This window comes from Platalea leucorodia (genome assembly GCF_965183815.1).
Source record: "Platalea leucorodia genome assembly, chromosome: 2".
Lineage (NCBI taxonomy): Eukaryota > Metazoa > Chordata > Aves > Pelecaniformes > Threskiornithidae > Platalea > Platalea leucorodia.
Genome location: NC_138824.1, coordinates 44,709,450 through 44,728,646, shown reverse-complemented (window position 1 = coordinate 44,728,646; position 19,197 = coordinate 44,709,450). Strand labels below are relative to the sequence as shown.

General features: G+C 44.1%; 1 protein-coding gene across 1 annotated transcript; it reads right to left on the bottom strand.

Moving 5' to 3' along the window:
- Positions 1-612: 612 nt before the first annotated feature.
- KLF5 (KLF transcription factor 5) lies at positions 613-17,680 on the bottom strand (the record flags this gene model as incomplete). The annotated part of the gene is made up of 4 exons (XM_082337858.1): positions 613-791; positions 13,366-13,425; positions 14,576-15,446; positions 17,435-17,680. The coding sequence occupies 4 exons, from the start codon at positions 17,678-17,680 to the stop codon at positions 613-615; spliced, it is 1,356 nt and encodes a 451-aa protein (XP_082193984.1).
- Positions 17,681-19,197: the final 1,517 nt, after the last annotated feature.

The window sequence follows — 19,197 nt, the reverse complement described above, 5'->3', positions numbered from 1 at the left end:
CTTAGAAAACTTTTGTATTAAACCTAAAAAGCTGATTTGCATATTTACAAAATCTTTGTCATAGCAAACATGCAACATACAGAACAAAATGTTTTGTTCTATGGCTGTTTATGAATTTTTCTACGTACTTTATCTCCACAGAATGTCTTAACATTTAAAAAAAAAACCCAAGTACTAAATATGTCCAGTAAAAACCTGACAGACTACAATTCATGGCTTTTCCACTGCGTTCATTGATCTGCAGCCTCTCATTAATTTGTTTACTAAACATTGTCACAATAATGACAGTGCTTTGGTCAAAACAGCGCAAGAGGGAAAAAAAAAAGTATAAAGCTGTAATGTGTCAAGACATAATACTTGTAAAGAGATGAAACCTGCTGACTAAAGCCATATACATCATGAGAGCAAACAAACGACCGAACACTCTGGTATTGTGATACAGTGTCTTCTCTTTTTTCTGCATAAATATACAAAATATACATTTCCAGTTTCTTTTGAGATTTCTTTTAAATGGATAACCCATACTCAAAAATTAAACTAATTTTAGTTGTACATCGAGAGTCAATAGGAAATTGCATAGATACAAAACAGCTTCAACGACAAGTCCAGCTTTTAGTTCTGATGCCTCTTCATGTGGAGAGCCAGGTGATCGGAGCGGGAGAAGCTACGATTGCAGACAGCGCACTGGAAGGGCTTTGCCCCCGTGTGCTTCCTGTAGTGGCGCGTTAATTCATCCGAGCGAGCGAATCTCCAGTCGCAGCCTTCCCACGTGCACTTGTACGGTTTCTCACCTGAAGCAGAGCACAGAGAAATGAGACTGTCAGCTGTCACTCTTCGGGAGAAAACTGATGTGATATCACATTGAATGGCACTGCTGTTCAATTTAAAGAAGACAGACATGACAAAACAGGAGCTGACGTTTCCTAATTATGCAGAGGTCTATTCAATAGGCCTCAAACCAACAGCACCTTTGTTTTTTCAGTGAATTTTGCTCTTGAATCTGTGATTTAATACCTCGGTAAAACATAATAAACTTTCAAACATACAAATTGGAGACAGCTACAGTACAGAAACGCACAGAGGTAAAAAAACTGCAGGAGACTGAAATACGCTCCCTTACACTCATCTCGATATGAAAGGGAGTAGGAAAAAAAAGCAGTCTCACGCGACGGTCCAACCTAGTTTGTAACTTACGCTTGCACCTTCTAAAAAGGGGTAAATTAAGTTATACAGAGCTTTTTTTAAGAGGCCTGAAATGGGAAGGAAGATTTCTATAAACATTCTTTGTAGTGTGCAGATCTGTTCAAGAGCTTCTGATGTGTGAAGAAAGAAAAGGGCACAGTGTGTTACAAACACAAGGGGGACAGTATTTTCTAAAATGTCAGGGGCAATAAAAATTTGTGGTATCCTGGTTTGGGCTAGCTATATATAGGAGAAAGCACCTAGAAGACTAAAGCACCCATTTTCAGAATTGAATGTCTACAATCAGGTGCTTAAATAGCCATATTTTAGAGGTGGCAAGTGCTTGCTGTCTCCATCAGTCTATACTGACGCAGGGGGAGCACACCGTCTCTGAAAACTTGCTGTGTTACAGCAGCTCTGAATACCATTGCAAAGTATCCAGCTAGTCTTGAATACACTGGCCCAAGCACCCAAAATATTTGTATTCATCCATTTTAGAACTATAAATGGGGTATTTTAAGCATGCTTATAATTTATAGATTTGCTTGTGAAATTGGAGAAACTTGAAGCCACAAAGCCAAGATGACTTCTGCATGAAACCAGAACTTTAAGCATGTACATAGACCCGCTCGGGAGCTGGTATGGACATGATGTCACCATTCAAGCAAGCTTTGTATAAATAAAGAGGCTAAGATTACCTATTTATAGGCTATTGGTTGACGTCGGTTGACAAAAACACCTTTCAGTTGGGAGAGTCGATTGCTATCTATACCTTTATATTAACTTGACCCATTTGGCAAAAAGAGAAAGAAAACCAAGTTTATCAAAGCACTCAGCAGTAGCTTCATCTGGAGCAGAATCAGACCAAAGCTGAGCTTCCCAAAAAGTCCTTTCCAACACATCTTACAGATCTTCTCCCTCTCCGTTGGTCTCAGACCTTTACCCTCACAGTCTCAATCCTATAGCACTGTGGAGTGACTCCTACTTTTTCCTGTTTTACCATCACATGAGCATGCGGAAGAAGGACAGAAGCCAGTATCCTGCAATCAGACTGTTTGTTCTGCACCAGTCACGCAGAGAACACCATTTGAGAAACTCAAAAACATTACTTCAGAGACGCTAATTTATCATTCAGATGAAATTATGAAACTGTTTTTGTCTGGGAGTTTCTACTGCTTCTTCTGATCGACTAACTAGTAACTTTCTGTCTACGACTAAGAACAGAATCACCCCTTTGCTCACAATGGGGACGTGACTTCATGTTGGCAGCACAGTCACAACCAGAACGAGACCTCTACAAGGAAAACTAACAACCCAGCCAAACCACCACCTCTTTGCATAAACGGTGACTGGGATTTATTGAAATCACAGTGGAAACAGATCATTCCTTAAGAAAAATAAACTTAGACCCTGGCATCACCTCTCACAGAGTTCAAAATTATTTGGTGCACAGCAAATCAAAACACAAATTATTACAAATTTGTATCATAGTTGAATTTACTCTGCCTGATGCTGACTGAAGACTGGAATGGCCTACTATATAGGACTCTTTTCTGCTTCATGCAACATATACTATAGGTTAAAATACAGATTTCATTCAAACCCAGTGCGTAAAGCTTTTCTAACACCCGAGAAACCAGTTGAGATAACACATTTGGTCTTCACGGCAGAATGACAGCAAAGGTCTCTATTCAGTGAGGGATCTTTTGCAGTATATACATCATCTTTAATGTATTTAAACGGGGTTATTAATACAGTCTGTAAAAGACTGTGTTGCTGATCCATAGGGATAGCACCAGGGAGATCTTCCATTAACACTTTGTGTTAAAACACACGTGCACACACAGAGGCTGCACAAAAGCATCACGCTTGCATTCGAAGCATCTTAGTGTAAAGCCAGTGTATTTCTTTTTCTTCTTTCTTTCCCCTCTTCCCCCATATTAGCTTCAAACTCTTCTTTAAAAACCTTCACTTAAAACTCTCATATTATATTTGACGCTAAACTCCCAATGTCGTGATCCTCCCACTCAAACTGCCCAGAGAGAGCATATATGTGGTCAGGCCTTTGTATACTCCAAACACTTGCTTACCCATTTTGCAGAATTACGCGGGGAATGAGAGAAATGGTAAAGACGTCAGGGAAATAGCATTTGTTGAACAAAAGCCTAGGAGTATTCAGACCGAACCAGACTGGAATGGGGATCAGGAGATTAAAATCACGGTTTCCAAACTTGGCGTCAAGGAGGTATGGAAGTATGTGAAACTTCACCGTGCGTCACACCACACTGTGCTGGAAAAGCAGTCTCAAAGTCGTCCCACATAGGCGGTACCTGACCCCGTCTGAGTCCAAACAAAACCACTGCCCCCTGTTAAAATTTTTTCTAACCTGTGAGCAGCATCAGCAGGCGATATGAAGGCTGCTGGCACACAAACCACCAGCAGTCAGGGCAGCGGTGAACCCTGTGCGTTGCGGGGTGCCACAGCTTCCCAGAGACACTATCCAGAAACTTACCCCGCTGTCATGGTCACTTCACTGCCTGCCACAGTCATGAACCCTCCCAGGCAATGGCATTGCCCAGGGGAAAAGCTAGGCAGTGCCATGCAGAACAGCACCGCTCCTCCTCGCCAGCCAACTTCTGCAGACCTGAGCTAAACCCAGCAGCGCTCAGGAGATGCGCGGAGGGGAACGAGCTGGTGCCTTACACAAATTGTTTTAACAGTGTTACTTTTATGTACTGGAAATTAAAGCCAGAACGCTGCTTTTAACCCCTGCTTTGGCCAACAGTGAGAACTGGAAAATGTATTTTTAGCGCCAATGTAGAGGCCCAGATTATTTTGAATAAATCCTAGGGGTAAAATACTGAATATCTATGTTTGTAATGCTAGTTTCCGTTGGAAAGTTCTATTTAAGAACTGAATCAATTTCAAATGTTTTCCTTTTGGGCAAGGAGGAAGGGGGGCAAGAAAAAGAAGGTGGAGATTATTTTCACTCCTTTAAAGAAAGCAGAAGAACAACTAGCTGGTAATATTTTCTCTCTCTCAACCTATACACATGCTTTTTGTCATTTAGCACAAATAAGAATTTGGTTTAAGTTCCTGCAGCAAGGGAAAAAGAGCCTCACGTTACATATTTTCTAAGTGATCCTACGTCTTTGCTATGCTGACTTTAAAGTGCTGAGAAATCCGGGGTTGAAGATTTATTTTAAAAAAAAGCAGGTATACACAACAAGGGACACTGAACCCTTTATCCACTGTTTTCATTGGCTACATAGTAATGTAAGATTTGTTTACTTTAATGATTGTGCGAAATACAGTAGCTGTAAAGTTTCAGAAATATTTGGTTTTCCTCCAGCAATTTAGGGCTTCTATAGGGTGTTAAACCAAGAATGCCACTGGTCATCAAATACGAAGGCAGTACGGCTCGGTTACTGGAACACGATCACGGTATCAAACAGATATTTCACTGTAAAAGCAAGAAAACAGCTAACTCCTCCACTTCAGGGGAGCTTCCACGGGATTTGTTAGAATGTCAACACTGTTCAACTAAAACACCATGGAGGAAGCTGGTACCGATTTCCAGCCAAATAGCACACTCCAACCCTTTCTTCCCAAGCCAGAAATATCATACACAGCACTTCTGGGAAACAGAACTGCTTTCCTTTAAATTATACTTCAACAGGATAGGGATTTCATAAGTTTAATTGGATTTCTGCATAACCTCCTTCCAGTATCACCGATTTAAAATATTTTGCTAGGCTTATACATCACAAAATATATTTTTAAGTTCTTCAGCTGTTAATATAGATCCATTCTCCAGTTTTTAAAAAAATACATTTGTGAAGCACGAGAAACAGACCTGTACTTCAGCACAGAAATTTTAAGCCTTAATGTTTAGTTTGGAAGCTCTTTTACAGAAAGCACCTAGCAAGAGATAAGGGAGTTTAACCTGAAAGGAGACTATTTTGCTTGCAATGTGTCTGTTAAAGAACAACACTATTTATAATGCTGTGAGATTGCAAGGATGTCAAAAAGATGTCTGGATATCCACATATAACATGCTAAACTAACCAGCCACTTCAACTGATCCCAAGGCAGATCCCAAGGTTCGGGATCCTTGCCGATACCACAAGAGAATGGTCTGGACCAGTGAGGCACACCACGTTAGCTCTTCTCCCTTTAATTTATCTTCTTGGGATTTAGTAGTTTCAAAATACTCTGATTGCTTTCCTAACATTAATTCTAGCCACTGGCAGTGACCATCGTGGCCGCGCTCATTTGGGTAAGGTCAAGTGCCACCAGTGGGTGGGTGACGCTCCTTTTGAAGACACTTTTTATCTTCAACACGTAGCCTCTGTTGGAGAAAATGTTTCTGTTTAAAATCCTGTTTGGAAAAAACAAGCCACTGAAAACCTCCATTAGTGATGAATTTCCCCATTAACAAGAAAATAAGCTGCCTTACTTCAAAGAGCTGTGTGACTTTATTTCTGCTATTCACTGCTAGGACGATTTTATTTAAATTTAAAGCTGCGAAGAGCGAGGGTCGGATTTTCAAACCTAAAGTTAGGTAACTCTATTGGTATGCAGAAATCCACGTACAGGTACTACACCAGCCAACACCTGCAACTTCTCTTATTTCCTATCAGAAATTTCTGTCAGAGTGGTGAGTTTGCCGCTTCCTTGAGGAAGAAAAAGCAGCATGCTTTTCAAAGACTCCAAAAAGACAACATCCGATTACAGCTCGTAAGGGTGGAAAAGTATAAAGACACCCCCCTGCCATTCTTTCCATTGTCTTAATATTACTTGTGTTTATTACGGAATTATTTCTAGTGGCAAGTGTTCGGCCTTAAAAAATATTCACCTAGGTGTGATAAAAAGGTAGTAGGCAAAGCAGTAGTTTCTGCACCGTAATTGCACCAGTTACACATAACCCATATTATGTCCAGTTTTAAAACGGGTTATTACAAAGATTTATGTTGTCTCGAAGTTTTCTGGTGCATTTGTTCTCAAATCTTTCACATCTTAACATCAGTTGTCTTAGTTCCCTGGCATGCTATAGCCTGAAATTTTTAGAAAAAATAAGAACAAATGAAATGTTCTTCCTCTGTTTTAGTTTGCCTGAAATAGCTTTCCTCTAGTTCAAAGCATCACAGTTTTAAACTCTAGTCTCTTCCAGGCTGATTGGAACGGAAAGTAGTTGCTTGGGTGTATGTCTGCACTCATCCAAAAGAAGTTTTTAGCTCCCAACATTTACCTAAAATTAGACCTTCCTTCTGCCATTGACTAAGCACTGTAGTCATTGCTAAAGCAGCTTGTTGGCTGGGGTTTTGCCCTTTTTTAAGTCATGGGGGTTTTTTTGTTTGGTTGGTTGTTTTTTTTTGAGAAAGAGTAGAAAGCTGAAATTTCAAAATAAAAAATCCCTTAGGTGTTTAAAAGCTCTATAGTGCACTGAAGTTCTCAGTTGTCCAAGATGGAGATGGATCAGAGGGCTGACGGCCACACAAGGTACGTCCAGCTTATTTTGTGAGTGACAAAATAAATTTAGTCATTGAAACATCCAGCCCACCAGTGATACGAATGCATAACATATGCTGCATATTTTTAAATGTGATAAAGCCTCTGCCTAGTATAGTAATGGCTAGAGGGTGACCATTAAGTACTGCTTCACAATGAAACAGCATTTTAAGGAACCCTGTAACAGAGAGCTGTTGTGCTTCCTAAGTCCGATCACTGATATATCAAGCAGTATTTGACCTCTTTCTAACAAAAGCATGAACAGGAAAAAAAAGATAACTGACTGGTAAGCAAAGAGGACTGCCAAGAGTTGTGCATCATTCACTTTCTGACTACAGAGGCGCAGAAGGCATTATCTTCTCAGAGCTCCCACCAGTGCCTGAAGCACTCTTATTTTGCTAAGGGTTGTCTTACGCAGTTGAAGGATTACTGGGGAATCTTGACTGGTCTGTGCAATGGTTTATTTTCTTTCTGGCACAACATTCTGTATTAACAGAGGTGGTCTCTCTTCAAGGAGATATGCAAACAAAGAGGAAAGGAATTTTTTTAAGTAGGTTTATAAGAAATCCATGCCATCTGGGGTGCAAGGCTGTGTCTACAAGTCCTGTGCTGAAGAACACATTTCCTCATCTATGCCTGTGGTGCAAGAACAGCTCTTTAGCTTTCACACCAGTAACACTGGCTCTTGTACAGTCAGATAAGAGGTGCTCTTAAAATGGAATTTATTAAACATGTACTGTAGACTTCCAGATTTCCATCTACTGTATGCACACACACGTAAAAAAAAAAAAAAAATGAAAGCAATGCATTAAAGCTATTTTAACACAAAGCAAAGCACTGTACACTTGCCAAAATCAAAGGTTTTAATATGTCCTTAATCAGAGTTGTTAGAGATCACTGAATATAAATAATGCAGCCTGACAGGACATGAATGCTGCTACCAAGATACTCAGACTAAACTAGGACATTACTTAAATGTTTCTAATCTTTCACCAATGGGAGGTGCAGGTCATCTAACAAACAACAAACAACACACTGCCCTGGAACCAGGAGTCAATCGCCCCAGTCAAGCTCAGAAATTAATTACAATAAGGAATGTCTAATCAAATAATGGAAAGTTTTAATCACCAGCAATTGCTGTGAATCTTGGGACTATATTAGCCTATGTAGGGCGGTCTCAAAACGAACTATATTTAAAGCTGGTCTCTTAGGTCAACAGTTTCCTTATCAGGAATCAAATATCCTGGAACTGAAGTTTAATCCTCTCAGGGAGCAATTGACAGAAACAACAGGTTTTTTTTTAAGCTTTCATGCTTAGAGGGACTTTCTAGGCTTTTAATCAAGAAGAAAATATTAGGCTTTTCTTTTCAGTATCTAAAATCTAAAAAGAGTACCCCTCACCTGACACCGTGGAATTTAATTCCTGCTTCATAAAAATTGTGTGCTGGATACTAATGTGAATGACCAGTAATATTTAATTAAAATTTAGGTTTATGTTGCTAGGATTTCATCCTGTTTTGAGCAACACATTCAAACATGTCTCATTTAGATTATGACAGATAAAGAACCAGATCAATTAATCCCAAGGTCTGCGATCATTCACAAAGTGTTTGAAAAAAATGCATTATTTTCCCTTAAACTGTGGTTTGCACAGGAAAGTAATGTACTTCCATTTCTCACACAGACAACTAATGGATTTAGCAGAATTCATAAATAAAAGATACCAACATATTCTCCAGCAGTGTCTAGCAACACTGCACTTTAATGCACTTTGTCAACAGTTTTATTTAACTCTCCTCCATTTTTCCTTATTGTCTCTATCAATGATGGCGTTTACTGACATCTCCTCCTTAAAGTATAATCTGTGCAACTGACTCATCTAACAGGTTAAAGAAGCAGAATCTGCACAGAAATATTACTTAATAACTACTTTCGTGATGCAAAGATTTTTCCAGGGTGAGGTTTGCTACGTACGCAGAACGCTGCAACCATGAGCAAGGCAAAGACTTTTGGGGCCTCCATTCCCCACTTGTACACCATGAGTGAAATCCCTTACCTAAGTTTCAGGATGATTTGAGTCAATACATGTTTTCACAAGGTGTTTTTTTTTTCCCAGCAGGAGTCCAACTACCACTCGTCTTCCCTTCTGAACAACGGGCATCCTGAATTCCCAGGCAATTCTGTATGGTATCGCCTTTAACAAGCATCCATATACAGCTATGGTAAACTCGGAGCGCCAAGTCCTATGGACCGCTGAAGTCTACTGCACACAACTGGTTCTAATTCTGATGAACCATCAGAGCCTAATTCTGGATCTATGGAGGCAGAGATCTAAATTAAAATAAAACGTTTAACACCTTGAGGAACCACAGAAGTCAGCAGCTGTCCCATGCCTATATAAACATTTGAAATAACTAGGGACGGTGGAAGTATTTTGAGTGCATCTCATTTAGAGAAATGCCATTTCTCTTGAGTTATCTCGGCTTCCACTTCCCATCACCAAATACAAACTAGATCTATAGATAGAGATGAAATAGTTCTGCAGTTAATGCTAGAAACTATTAATGGCAAGCCCACCATGTGACCAGAGAACATGCCTGTACAAAGACTCTGTATACGGAAAACCAACATGCAGCTGGAAAATGTCCTCAATGTGCGTGCCTTGATGTGTTCAAAACAATGACAGATTTTCCTCTTAAAACCATACACAATTCTGAAGTGTGCAGCTGTTCACAGAAATAATAATAAAAAGCCCCACCCTGGAGCCAGCAGCTCTTCTGCAGCATTACAGGTAGGGCACAGGTAGGGTATTCCAGGTGCTCGCGTATCAAAAGCTCAACTTCCATAGTCCAACTTTTTAACATACAAAGAAATCTAACAGGATAAGTTATAGGACCACTGTTTCTAAAGGATCCTTTGAGATACATGTGTATACTCGGGTGCCAGAAAAGGAACTGAAAGAGATTTATCTACAACACAAAAGTAACTGCTTTTCACTGACATTTGGCACGTTTTTCAAGTTGGGCACGTAGCTGTTATGCCAGAGCCTTAAGGTGGTTTTATTGCTGGACAGCCCGCAATAAATGCGTAACCCCCTCCCCCATTATATACCCTAGTTGCACAATACCACTTATGAAACGAAAACTTGTTCTGTGACTAACAAGTAAAATTATTTTAAAAGACAATCCCTGCTTCAAAAGGTCAAAAAATCCAATCTGTTTTGAGAGATGTTCCAACGGGTACTTTAGCATACTGAATATCATTTTACCTGTTTCAGGAATAACTAAAATCAAGTTAAGATGCCATACTGAAGTGTTTCAAGGCATTAAAATGTACCAGACATCTACTCCAGAACCGCATGGAGATGGATACAAAATGTCCTGTATCTTTGCAGCATTTGAATCTTTGCTCATATTCAATTTTGGGGTTACCAGTTTACCAACAACTAAAATTTACTTCATAATTTACAAACGCTGAAGCATTAGCTAGAGAAAGAAAAAACAGGCGCCTGCTTCAGTGACTGGTACAAATACATTAACCTTCCTTATCTCTTTACATGAATACTGGATTCCTAATCAACAGCAAAAGTCCAGTGTAATTACATTAAATCAGAATAACTATACCAGCTTATACCACCTGACTTGGTGTAAGGTAAACACCTTGGGAACACCTAAGAAGAAAAATGTAAGAGATTTTCCTCTTGCCCATTTCCTATAGTTTTATTTAAATGTAATTTATAAAGTCTGACAGTGTGTTCATATCTGAATTAGAAAAAAGGGTACAGCCTACATTCCACCTATCAAAAACCAACATTTCCCTTAGGTTTGTTCTCAAAAAAGTCTACTAAACCCAGTGAAAACCTTTCAGAAAAGAAAGGCTGCTAAATAAATACTGTGAAAAGGCTGAGATTTTCCAATACAAAAGAAAAACCATAAGGTCTGTCTTGACTTTTAATGGCAGACAAACTTTGCTGCAGGCTCTTTTATTTTAAGATGACAGATTGCTGAGAAGGGCGGGAACTGGTTGGGATGAGAGAAAGACTACAGCCAATTTTAAAAGGTATTGTTAAGAAACTAAGAATAAGGAGAAAACAACTTCAGTGGTCCATGATTACCAAAGAACGGGTTTAGCCAGATAAACAGGTCTGCTATCCCTGAAGGGATTTGAAAGAATATCACACACAACTTTATTAAAATGGATTACGTGACACTTGCTTTAGACTTTGAAGGTAAAAGCTTCACAAGACTCCTTTTTATAAAAAAGAAATTAAAAAAAAAATCAAAGCTCAATAGCGCTGTATGAATTCCTAGTTCTGGGGGATGTGGTGCACAGAGGCACACACCCAAATTTAGCCCTCGGCATCGAGCCCTTCTCTTTGGAGATCAATAGCAAGATTCCCCTGCACTCCTGGAGGAGCTGTGCAACTTCACAGGTTTCCCTGAGTTTGCGCCCATTTACTTTAACGTTCAGTAAATCAATTTACGGAATGGGGTAACACACATTTCAATCCTATGTTAAGGCAGATATCAGAATCGGTGCTGGAAATCTTCAAGTATTAAGTGAATATTCAAGAGAGTTAAACTAATCCAAACTCTGAAATAATGCAGGTAACAGGATACGGACTCACATTCTTGCATGTAATGCACACTTTAGACAGTTTATCCCTTCATTCACCTCCCCAGAAGACCCTTTGTATTACAGACCTGCTTAAGCTCACTAGATTTTTATCTAAAACAACATTCTTGTTTCCATGAATACATCAGCTCCTCTGACCTTTGCACATTTATCCACATTTCTAAGGTCAAATATCTATAGGTAAAAAAGTGAAGGCAACAATAAACATTAGTGACCTTAAGCAACATATATTAGTGATGTGGTATGTATTTCTATGCACACAAGTATTAACTTTATAAACCCAGAAGTCATTACTACTCAAGGTACAAAAAAAGATATAAACCGATTTAAAAAAAAAGGAAAAGTGTACGTTTCCAATGATGACTATGTAATGTTCATTTTTAGACTAAAGCTTTGCTTTTATCTCTCTTCCTAGTTATTGTATAATAGCAAGTGAGATATTTAAAACTGGTATTTAGTTGCTGGCTAAAGCGCCTAAGTGGAAATCGCACTCTTAAATTTACAGATTCTTTAATAAAGAGCAATGGGATTATAGTCTCTGACATTACTGAGGTTTATAGCCTCATGAAAATATTCCTTTCTTACTAAGCTTGCCGGTAATGCGTGATTATATTAATCAAAAATATTTTTAACAGTGTTCTTGTTTAGTCTATTACTAATGCAAAGCAATAATCTTTGTACAGTTGCTTTTAATTTTTTACTGTGACTGCAACACAGGTAACTCTTTCATTTATCAAAACAAAATTTCCATAGTAACATTTAGCCTGGAGATACTCAATTTCTTTACGATAATCCAACAACCCATTCAAAATAGCTGCTGAATAAAAGGCCTTGTTTCCATAGAGACAGTGAAACATTTTGTTAGATCACAGCTCATGCTAAGTTTTGTTTTGACTTTCGGTTTAACTTAGGTGAAACCCCATTACTTGAACGGCACAGCCGTAGCGCTGACAGCCTGCTTCAACAAGCGAGTTGCTTGAACTGGGACTCGTGTTTTGCTCTAAATCGAGGTCCATGCATAAAAGAGCTGGGGTTCATAATTGGTTTTAAAAACCAGGAGTCGCAGCCCTCTCATTTGATTTCTTTACAAAATCAGTCATGTGCTTTTCACCGATTTAGCATGAGCAGTTCTGTACTAAGATCCCAGGGAAGAACTGTCCTAAATAGTTTCAGCTGTGCTGCTGGGAAGCTACATTTTTCTCCCTGTCTCCCTCTCCCCAACTTTCCCCACCTCAGCAGGTGAACGCTTAGGAAGAGCATCTACAGCGGTTCCACCTCCCAACTGCTGTCCTCTGCACGCGTGGCTCCGGCGCCCGTGCACAAACAACACTGTCCCCGGCTCCGCTCCACGCGGGCCCATGAACCGGGACTGCGCCTGCGGCTGCAGGCACAATTTGACCAAGGTACAAAAACCAAGTGTGACGCACTGACACTTTTCATTTCCTCCATTTTAATGTCTTTAACCAACAAAAAATTCAAATTTTGCCTTTTTTTTTTTTAAACAAATATATAGAACCACTTATCTTAAAAAAAAAAAAAAAGCACACTTAATGCTAAGGATGAAGCAAATGCAGATATCTTGGGAGTTTTCATGACATTTCTGAAAAATTCTAGGACTAAATAATTCTAACAGGACAAAGAGAAAGCCCAAACCAGAAAATTCTATCTATTTAGATAAATCTTGATAACTACAACATGTTTACTATGCTTAATACATTATTCAAGGGGGAAAAAAAGTACTTTTTTTATTTTTTAACAATTTATGGCATTTTAGATTGAAAAGGCAAGTTTCCATCTGTTTTATTCTTAGCTATTTTGAGTTCTTTATTATAAAAAGTTTAACAAAACTGCATTAAAAATAAAAGCAAATTTTCCTCTTATTGACCAAACCTTAAATTTTTCTTAACTGAACTGGCAGCCTGAACCCACACCACTCTACAGAAAACAGGGAGAAGACGGCAGATCAAACACCCTTGCTTTCTCAAAAAATGTGTAAGCCATGAATGAACAAGAGACAGGGAGAGAGTGAGTACATACCCGTGTGAGTTCTCAGGTGCGCTTTTAAGTGAGAAGACTTTGTATAAACTTTCGTGCAGCCTAAAACAAAACAAAACAAACAAAAAAAAAGCAGAGAGGCATTTCAGTAGGGAGAACAGGAACACTCCGTGTTACATTTAAACTTCCTCACTCAGTGCTGGGGTACTATCTCAAACATTTAAGTTTACCACCTTCTGGAACCACCATCATTTAGAAGTAAAATTTGATATAGAAAGCTCCTAGGGAGATGTTGCTTTACACAGAAAATAGAAAAACACCTATGTTTCTGTTAGACCTACTACCTTGTGATGTAGTACAGACCAATAGCTGCTACAATCTATGTACGGTAACATCTGCTACATAAATTAACAACTCACAGGGGCACTTGATTTTTTTAAAATTTCCTAGAGAATTTGCTCAAGCCAGACTCGGTGTCATCGTTCCCCAGGGCTCAACGTAACTTTTCCACTGAGCATTTATCATACTGCACACCACATACGGGTGATACACCGCTGAGAGTTATGTTGGTAAAGGGGGAGATCAACCACGAGCAGCAATTTCTCTCTGTGCTTGGATGGGTGTGAGCGTCTTGTATCTGGGATCACGTACTATGTGGAGGCACAGTTTATAGTCAGGTTCCTCCTCCCCTTCAGTGTAGGAAAAGGAGAGGATGGAAGGGAGTCCATCTGTGGACAGTTTTCAGAGGTAGCTTTAATGGATTTAGGTGAGCAGCTGAATCCCCCGTTCGTAACAGGGACGATACGGCCATGGCCTTGGCTACCGGGAGCTGAAATGATTCTTTCAGCGCCAGCGGATTCAAACGGAGCTGTACTGCATTGGACAAACTGAGCCTCTGCGCCATCGCGGGTATTGGAAAAGTAGAGCAGGAGCTGCACAGTCACACTGACTTAAAATAGAGAAGGCCATAATTTTTTTTTTCTATGGGGTACAAGTTTTGTAACACAGTAAAATGAGTTCAGGCGTTTAAGAGAGTAACGAACGACATGAAGAAAAGGGTATAAGTTATTTAAAGAATGCGAAAGCGTGCCACACAAAGACAATAAAGAAGAGAAATTCTTCTTTAGCAAGAAATTATTTGGTTCTCCCTGGGTGTAGACTACAGCTGAAGAAAACCAGTTATACCTCGTCCACGATTATTCACACTTTTTTTTATTGCAAGAGATGGGATTTTCTGGCACGGATCGCTTACCGGGATAGTCACAGTAGTGGATACGTCTTTTCTCCAAATCTGGGTTACTTCTCCTGTTGTATCTGACTGGTTGGATGTTCTGGGGGGTTATGGGGAGAGTCGCTGGTAAATTTGGATTGTGAATTGCCAGCTTGGAAGCTATAGTTGCGGCGTACGATGGAGGAGGGGTTAAATTCTGTAGCATCTCTGCTTGTCTATCGGGACTTCCAGGCTCTGAGCTTGGGGGCGAAGGAGGGAAGTAAGTGGCCTGCTGCTGCAGAAACTGGTTTGGCATGGTGTAGGTGCAGGGGGGGATGCCCTGAAACTGTTTCATCGCAGTCTGTGGAACAGCCGAGGAGAGCGTATTAAGGCCCGCCATGGCTGACGGCATGGAGACATTGTTAAGGGAGTCCATCACAGCTGCCTGAGTCGTAGTGTTGGGCATATCTAAATCCGGTGAGCTCAAGAGCTGATATAACTGGCCTTGCTGGGGCGTGACGGAAAGATGAACATCTGGAGTAGGAAGCTCCTGCTTGATGAAAATGTTGTTCACGTCGGGAGTTTGGTGGGAGCTGAAGATGCTGGTAAATTCGGGGAGGGCCTGAGTGGGGGCAGGGGCAGGGGCAGTAGTTTCGCTCTGGTGACTGAAGATGGTGACCGGCTCTGTCTTGATGTGGGTTACACAGGGTCGCTGAGATTTGTACAGGCCAGTTCTCAGATGGCTAATGTCGGGGAGGAAGACGTTCATGTTGATGCTGTAAGGCAACCCTTCGCTGTCAGTGAAAAACTGGTCTACAACAGAGGCACTGTCTCTTCTGTATTTCTTATGTTCGGGGATGACGGGAACGGGCGGGAGCTGAGGTGCCAGGTATTTCTCCATTTCACATCTTGTCTACAAAAACAAAACATACCATAATACACGATTTGTTACCAACCAAAAAAGATGATGGTGTGCAAGTCGCATGAGGCTTCGCAAATAAAAGGCAATACTGTTCAGCCGGCCGCAAGCTACCTACGGAGGAAGTTACAAACATTCACGCTAATGAAAACCTGTCTTTTATAATTGGCACACTAACCAACATCATCAAGGACAAGGAGATAAAGTCATGGCACAAGTCGTTCACGCAGAGCAAGCATTAAGATCGATCTGATGTTTCAGCATACAACAAACTTTTCATCTTTTATGCCTACAAGACAGTGCGAGGCACAGAAGTGACAGGCGCTGTGCCTAATCTGCAGATCTCCTGCTCTGGAATTCACTGCTCGAGCAGGGTGACTGCCTATCTGTTTCACCCGCTTCTCTTTGAAATGCTAACTCTAAAAGCCACATCCTCAGCTGGCTATTTGAATGCTAATACTTCAAATAATGTTTTTATATATATATATATACACACACACACATATATATATATATTTTCTGTACTTCCAGGATTTTCCATCCTTGAAAGAAAGGTATTTGGTTAGAAATACGACACCGAAGTGTTAAGTTATAAATAATATTGAATAAAAAGAAGACGTGTTGACTGCACCAGAGTACCCTTTGTGTAAAGTGTCTCCAGGACTACATTTAAAAAAAAAAAAAATAATAATCTATGCAGTGCATAATCGGCTAACAGCGTGATAAACATGTCCCTATCCATGCCTGGGCCCTAGGAGAGCTCTTTAATTACTGGGAAACCATTCTCTTAGCGTAGTGGTGCGAGGGAATCCGTGGGTGGCTGGAGCCCGATACATTACTGGTACAGTCATCGGCAAAACATTTATCACGCACTCTCCAGTGGGCAAATGCGACATTCCCCCCTGCCCTGTCAAGACTGCGCTCATACCAGACCCGTTTAGCACCCCGCAAGAGAAAGCAGCTGACAAACAGCAACTCTGCCCGAAAGTGGCTTTTAGGACCTTTCTTCAAAGACCCCCGGTAAACACCACAAACAAACAGAGCCGCCTCCCCGTCCCTTTGATCTGGATCTGCCCCGACATGCCAGGCTACTTTTTCCAGCTCTTGTTTACGAGCCGAGGGCAGCTCGCTTTGAAGACGGGAGTTATTTATTCATTGGGGAAGACACCGCCGAAACGCAGCGCCCCACAGACCGCTGCCGGGGGCTCCCCGGCACCCCCCGTCCCGCCACCGGCCGGCGGGGAGGCCGCTGCCTCGCAGGGGCCACCGGGCGCTGGGAGCCGCCCTCCAGCGAGCCCCCTCCGCGGGCTGAAGCCCGGCTGCGGCCGGCGCTTCCCGCTCCGAGCTGCTCCAGCTGCCTGCGCGTGGCTCCGCTCCCAAACGGCCTCCTGGGACGGGCAGAAAGTCCCGGGAAGTCCCCCCGCGCCCGGTGCGTCGTGTCCCCGTCCCGTCCGTCCGTCCGTCCCCCCCGTCCCCCCCCCGAACATGACTCCCTGCGTGGGCGAGGAGGACAGGCGGCCGCTCTCATTCCGCTGCCGGGCAAGTGCAAAGGCAGCAGCTGTAGCTTTCAACACACCCGCGGGGGCAGCCCTGCTCCCCCCCCCGACACCGCCGCCCCGGGACGGCCCGGCAGCCGCCGCCGGAGCCCGCGCCCCGCCGCAGCCCCGGCCGCCTCAGCCGCGCCCCGGGCGCCTCCCCGCGCTCCGCCGGCGGGAAGGCGGGAGCCCCGGCGCCCTCCCCGCTCCGCGGCCCTCCGCACGGGCGGGCTGGGCGGCGCGGCGGGGCGGGGGCCGCTCCCCCTCACACACGCACACGCACACACACGCACCGCCGCCGCCTCAGCCCCGCACCTCGGAGTCCGCAGCCCGGCCCCACCCAGTCCCGCCCGCCCGCTCCTCAGCGGCCGCTCCCCGCCCGGGCGGCCCCGCCGCGGTAGAGGGGCGATGGCCGGCGGGCCGTGAGGGGGGGTGGCCGCCGCCTACCTGTACCATCTCCTCCGCCGGCAGGGTCGCGCCGCCGCCCCCGCCGCCGCCCCCCGGGTGCTGCTGCTGCTGCTGCTGCTGCTGAGGAGGCGGCGGCGGTGGCTGCTGCTGCTGCTTCAGGTCCTCCCCGGGGAAGATCGCTGCCTCCCTGGCCCCCAGCACGGGCTTGAGCTGGGCGAACACCGGCTCCTCGGGCTGCTGCACGGGACCCAGGCGGGCGCTCATGGTCAGCACCCTGGTGGCCATGAGGCAGGCTGGCGGCGGCGAGCGCGGCGGGTGCGGCGCGGACGGGCTGTCCGCCCCGGCGCAGGGAAACCGGCCCGCGGGCGGCTCCGGGCGGGCGGCGGCTACTCGTGCGCTCACTCCCCAGGAGCCCCAGCCCAAGAGCGCATCCACTCCGGTGTCGTCAGTGCCTCCGCCTGTACCTGGCCGCGGGTATCTACCCGGTGACACACGCCCGCCTCTATTTCACCCTACTCCACCCCCGGCCCCCCCTACACCCCACCCAGCCCGCCGAAGGGGGCCGGCCCTGCGGGCTGCCCTGCCTACGGGGAGCGCGGACGGCTCCTCCCCGCGGCGCGGCGGCCCGGCCCGGCCCGGCCCCGCCGCGGCGTGCCCGGCCCCGGGGAGCGCAGCGGCGGCCCCGGCCCCGGCCGGGCGGTAACGCGCGGGCAGCAGCCGGGCTGCCCCCGGCGTTGCGGTGCCGGCCCAGCGGCCCGGGGAGCGGTGCCGGCGGAGGGGCCGGTGGCCGCAGGCCGGGCGGGCGGGGGCGCCCGGCGCGGTGCTCGCAGCGCGGTGCGCGGAGGAGGGTTTATCTGCGGCGGGCTGCCGAGGCCCCTCTCGTGCTTTAGGATTATTTATAGTCTTTTAAAGAAGCGTTGCTAATGTAGGCATTTTAAAATAACCGTCTCTCCTACCTTTCATCTTCAAAAGGGGTTTTAAAGGCAGTCATTCAAATTTATTATTTTTTGTCCCGAAGGCAACTCGTACTCAAAACCTGCTGCTAATAAATTTCAGCGCCGCAACAGACATCTCTGCCGTACGCTGTGAAAATGCTGTTACAGAAATAGCTCAGAGGAGAAGGAAGAAGGGGAGAGAAAAAGAGATAGCGACAATTGTGTGTGTGTCCCCCCCCCCGATGAGGCAAGTTTCTATTTACTCGTGTTGAGGTGTGGTTTCGACGCCAAGCATGTTTCCCCGTAGACACAGGACGGTGAGCTCCGCTCCCGCATGTTTCGCTGAAGGAGGAGAGCAGGGAGGGACGCTGTCCTGTGCGACACCGAAGGGCTCACGTTGTATGGGAGAAGCACAGCGTGCAGCGGAGCCTCGGAAAAAAACACAAACTTTGCACCTTTCTCCTGGCCCGGCCAGCCCTGCGTTCCCGGTGTGGAGGGAGAGAAGCTGTGAATCCACGGAAATGTTGGCTACCTCCCCGCATTTATCCCCTATCATTTACAGACAGGGCTCTTTTTTTTTTTTTTTAAATGTAAAAAAAGCATTTTTCTGGTCAGCCTGGCAATCCTCCACTTTGCCTTCCAGTCCACGGCGAGTAGGATGTCTCAGAGCCTGCACGCAGAAAGCTAATTACAGAACCAGGAAAGAGTGCAGCGTAACATTTCTTTACACAAACTGTTTAGCAATACGTAGCCGCTTGATGCTTGTTATTACTAACAGCGATCCGGCTACTCCTGTCAGCATAGCATTTAAAGTCATGCAGGCTAATTTCTACCTGACACTAACATGTATTCAGATTCATCCAATAT